This window comes from Ranitomeya variabilis, chromosome 5 (genome assembly GCF_051348905.1).
Source record: "Ranitomeya variabilis isolate aRanVar5 chromosome 5, aRanVar5.hap1, whole genome shotgun sequence".
Lineage (NCBI taxonomy): Eukaryota > Metazoa > Chordata > Amphibia > Anura > Dendrobatidae > Ranitomeya > Ranitomeya variabilis.
In genome coordinates, this window is record NC_135236.1 from 679,281,486 (window position 1) to 679,286,427 (window position 4,942).

Genomic DNA, 4,942 nt, shown 5'->3' on the forward strand with positions numbered 1-4,942 from the left:
TACGCTCGCTCTGGATGCTGCTGCAGGATTACGCTCGCTCTGGATGCTGCTGCAGGATACCGCTCACTCTGGATGCTGCTGCAGGATTCCGCTCGCTCTGGATGCTGCTGCAGGATTCCGCTCGCTCTGGATGCTGCTGCAGGATTACGCTCGCTCTGGATGCTGCTGCAGGATTCCGCTCGCTCTGGATGCTGCTGCAGGATACCGCTCACTCTGGATGCTGCTGCAGGATTCCGCTCGCTCTGGATGCTGCTGCAGGATTCCACTCCCTCTGGATGCTGCTTCTGGGCTCAGACGTGATGGTTTTATAGAAGCTCAGGATGATACATGGACCAGGCAGGGGCTGATAGGAAGAAGAGAGCAGGGGAGGGGGTGCAGAGCAGGGAATCTCTGCAGAGTGGGAGGAGGGGGCTCCACAGTGGAATCCCCAGAATACCAGATCATTACATTGAAGAGGGAGAAAGGACAAAGGCAGTAAGACAAGAGCAGTGACAGGAGGTGACACAGAGCCAGGTGCCAGGAGGGACCCCTGTAAGTTGCAGAGGGGCGCAGTCTGCTCTTGGGGTCCCCTTCTTGCACCATGAGCTTCCACGGGCCGCCCTTGGGTCTTGGGGAAGATGCCAGGGTAAGAGGTTCCCCCAAAAAACAGCAAGACTTCCGAGGGTCCGCCATCCTGCACCAGCAAAGACGCCTGAAGCAAGCCACCCAGTTCGTTCACAAGGATTCTGCAGATCTGCTGCCCCTCGATCAGCTGCGGAGACTTGGCACCTCCAAGGACCTGGTAAGTGGAGTGGTGGCTAAGAGGGCAGCAAGCTTAAACCAGAGGGTACGACTGCAGATTCTGGTATTGCAGGGACCATAAATATTCTGCATTGGTCGGTGATGGATCAGTGGGGAAGGGGCGATCAGTGCGGATCGGTGGTAATGGTACATACCGTCGAATAGATGTTAGGTATTATGAGATGGATCAGTGGTAAAAGGTCATATATTGCTTAATATATAAATTACCAAAAAGGATCAGTAGTAAAAGGTCACAGTACGTTTCACTTATTAACCAGAGATGGATCAGTGGTAAGGGGTCACAGTATTGTTCACTTAGTAAGTATAGATAGATCGGTGGTAAAGTGTCACAGTACAATTCCATTATTAACCGTAGATGGATCGGTGGTAAAGGGACACAGTACAATTCAGTTATGAACCGGAGATGGATCAGTGGTAAAGGTTCAAAGTACGGTTCACCTATTAACCAAAGATGGATTGGTAGTAACAGGTCACTGTATGGTTCACTTATTAACCAGAGATGGATAAGTGGTAAAGCATTGTAGCATGGTTCACATATTAATTATCAAAGGGATCAGTAGAGATAGGTCGCATACAGTTCACTTATAAACTAGAGATGGATTGGTGGTAAAGGGTCACAGTACGATTCACTTATTAACTGAAGATGGATAAGTGGTAAAGCATCATAGCGTGGTTCACATATTAGTTACCAAAGGGATCAATGATGGAGGCTCTCAGTATGGTTCACATATTACCTATACATGGATCAGTGATAAAGTGTCACAGCGTGGTTCACATATATACCTAGAGTAATCCGTGATGACGGACCACAGTTCAATTCGCATATTAACTGGGGATGGATCAGTTGTAAAGAGTTACAGTGAGATTCATATCATATAATACCTAGAAATGGATCAGTGGTAAAGTGTCTCTGTAGGATTCAAATATTTACCATAAAGAAGAATCAGAAGTATAAGTTTAAGATATAAACTACCGTATCGGTCAATTATATTTTTTGGGAGATATCAGAAATGTATTTTTGCATATTTTGAGCTGTTTGGTTTTTTTATCACTTGAACAAATGGAAAGAAACAATTCAGAGGAAAAAATTACGTTTTTCATTTAATTGCATAATAATTCTGCACACACAGTGCAACCTTGAGATGGATCAGTGGTAAGGGGTTAAAGAATTCTATACATATAAGTATCCATACACTTTATTCATTGATAAAGAGACACAGAACAGATTAGATATGTGGTAAAGGAACCTAGTACAGTCCAAATAATATGTATTATGTGTTGGATCAGTGGTAAAATGATAGTGGTTAAATATTAAGCTACAAGGAACAGATCAGTAATAACATAACCTAATTCAATTAATACAAACTGAATATTTGGTAAAGCAAAATGGTACTGGATAAATGTTAAATCTCAAGAGCTGGATCAGTGGTAAAGGAGTTACATAGCAGGCACAATTTTGGAGGGACATGGCGATGGGTAATTTGCAAGACAACATTCTCAAAAATATTCATAATTATGCATAGGCAGATTTGTAGTAAATAAGATATATGATTTAGTCATAAATGTGTACTGGGATGAGGTGGATCAGTGGTTAAGGTTTATCTACAGGTACCAAATGGGTAAGAGAACTTACTGTAAGAACTATGATCACAAAGTGAATAATAAGTGCATTGTGGAAAAAAAATGCTAAAAAGTCAATGCATGCAAAAGTGGATCAGTGGGTAAATGTAGAACATTCCCACTGTAGTCATTCTTATAAGCTTTATGTTATGGGTTCAGCAACCTCACAGTGTGATCCAGCGACGTCTCATGGGAGGAAGTCCAGTTAAGGAAACCAGCGAATTAGCACAAGTCCCCCGAATGTGTGGTCAGGGAGTCCCTGATGTGGAGACAAGACCACCCAAGGTGCACAATGAAGACGCAAGTCCAATTCCAAGTGAGCTGCTATCTACCAAACAACCTGAGGATGCGGAGGAGGAGGGCTGGAGAGGACATGTCCCGCTGGTCCCCTGTAAGGTGAGGTACAAGTTTTATTCTCATCAAATCTCTGATTTCACAGCAGACAGTAAAGTGAGATTCTTTATCTTGATTTTTTAATCTGCTGTACTGACATCTAGTGGCCGTTATGAAAACTGCAGTGTGACACCATTTGATAATAATGACGCAGTTACCAACTCCGTACTGTAGATGGCGCTGTTTATTTACTATCTTAGTACAAACCTCTGCAGAGATACATTAGCCGATTGGCTCGGTGAGTAAATGCTTCATAAGAAATGAATATGTTTCTTATCTACCAGTACTATATGCCTTTAAATTTACAGGTTGGCACCTGGGACATTTGTGCCACGTTGTCCACTGAACGTCAAGAAAACCTCATCTCCAAAGCCTGCGTGGAAAGACTGGGGTAAGAGCGGCCGTACAGGAAAGGACATAGATGCCATATTGACACACGGCACCGAGATGAGTTGCTTATATATAAAAGTGGACATTCCCTTTAAATCCTATGCTTAAAGTGGCTCCCAAGATTCATTGAGGCAGATTTACGATAACAGTCCTTGTTGCCTGTAGCCACCAATTACAGTGCAGCTTTCATTTTACCCGAGCAGTTTAAAAAATGAAAGCTGCACTCTGATTGGTCGAAAGTGGGAAAAAGGGACAGTTATAATATCTTGCATATCAATCCAGGTTACAGTCCGCAAACGGTCCGGGGGAGAAGATGGTGGTGGACGTGGCCCTGGGCGGAGACGTGGCGCTGGGCGGAGCGGCGGCGCGGACCTGCCAGGCTGTGATTGTGGGTAAGAGTCGCCATCAATCTCCAGTATATAGATATATATATATGGATGGTGGATCCACGTCTCCATGACAACAAGGGATCTCTCAGTGGTGCAGCCTCAGGCTTTGGGCCTGTGATTATAAAATAACTTTATTTTGTGCTTTTTTTTCTTCCAGATGACGACACCATTGACTTTTCCATTGGACTGGAGACGCTGATATCTTTAAAGGTACGGTTACTGGGGTCTTTAAAGGAGTTGTCCACTTTTAGGGACTTTTTTTTCTGCATACATTTTGCACCGTTTGCCTTTTAGGGCCTCTGCGTTACACTACTATTTCTGGCTGCTGAATGAGTAAACTGAGGGTCCATCAGTGAGCTCATTCTGTTGGACTTATGGGAGAGTGTGTAGATCTTTATTTCTGTCTTTTCAACTGATTTACGACCACATCAAAGTTGAATGTTGAGGGAAACCTGCAGCCATTAAAAGTCAACTGGGGCAAAATGTTTAATGAAACCCAATGGCAAAAATTATTTTGCATTTAAGTAAAAAAAAAAGAAAAAAGTGGAGAACCCCTTTAAGAGGGGCTACATCGATGCCCTCTGTTTCCTCATTCAACCCCCTTCCAGGCTTGCATCGACCTGGAACATGGCGTCCTGAAGACCCCAACCCAAGACGTACGGTTCATGACCGCCCCAGCCCGGCGACCCGCGGCGGAGAAGATGATCGACACCGTGAGCGATCTCAGTGATCAATAATCTGCCACCTACTGGTCAGATGGAAGAACTACAACTGCAAGTTAAAGCACAACTGCTCCTAACATCCACTGTGACGCAGCTGCTCCAGGAGCGCCAAGAAGCATTTTATAGCGAGTTCCTCCCCTTTTAGGGTCTGGGAATCCGGACGGTTGGAGGGGGGTTTCTGTACTCTTTTGTAATGCTGGTATGTCTCCGTCATTTTACTATCCATGTTCCGGGGTTTATCGTCATCGCTCCATTTGCTTTGTTCCAAGAAAATAATTGCACCTTCTGTGGTCGCCCATTGCGCCCCCTGCTGGTCTTTATAAAGAAGAATTCTGCTTTCTGTATTATGATGACATGTCGACTCTTTGTGGAGGAAAGCGATAAATGATCGAAGCAAAAAGGGGGCACAGAGGGGAAGAAAGGGTTAACCGCTCTTAGTAGACTGCTCCGAAGAAGACGTAACCGCTCATTGGACTGTGACCACTATATAGACAAAGAGACTGCTCTGCAGATGATGTGACCCTGCTGTTGGCTTGCATGGTGTACATTTATTACCCATCCCCGTGCGTGTTGGTAATGACCGCCAAGCACGGGGCATGTGAGACAATTATACTGTATAGAAGATTA

The 4,942-nt window shown here is 44.5% G+C and overlaps 1 protein-coding gene across 1 annotated transcript; it reads left to right on the forward strand.

The window, feature by feature from the left end:
- The first annotated feature begins 297 nt into the window (after positions 1-297).
- On the forward strand, positions 298-4,659 carry NRIP2 (nuclear receptor interacting protein 2). Its single transcript, XM_077261402.1, has 6 exons — positions 298-781; positions 2,581-2,817; positions 3,123-3,205; positions 3,487-3,596; positions 3,751-3,803; positions 4,202-4,659. The coding sequence occupies exons 1-6, from the start codon at positions 581-583 to the stop codon at positions 4,328-4,330; spliced, it is 813 nt and encodes a 270-aa protein (XP_077117517.1). The 5' UTR covers positions 298-580; the 3' UTR covers positions 4,331-4,659.
- Positions 4,660-4,942: the final 283 nt, after the last annotated feature.

What these genes read in the sequence shown, in the direction of transcription:
- NRIP2 (XM_077261402.1), top strand. Translation starts at nt 581, where the DNA reads ATGAGCTTCCACGGGCCGCCCTTGGGTCTTGGGGAAGATGCCAGGGTA. An exon ending in TTGGCACCTCCAAGGACCTG is followed by an intron (nt 782 to 2,580) that starts GTAAGTGGAGTG and finishes TTATGGGTTCAG; the next exon opens with CAACCTCACAGTGTGATCCA. An exon ending in CTGCCAGGCTGTGATTGTGG is followed by an intron (nt 3,597 to 3,750) that starts GTAAGAGTCGCC and finishes TTTTTCTTCCAG; the next exon opens with ATGACGACACCATTGACTTT.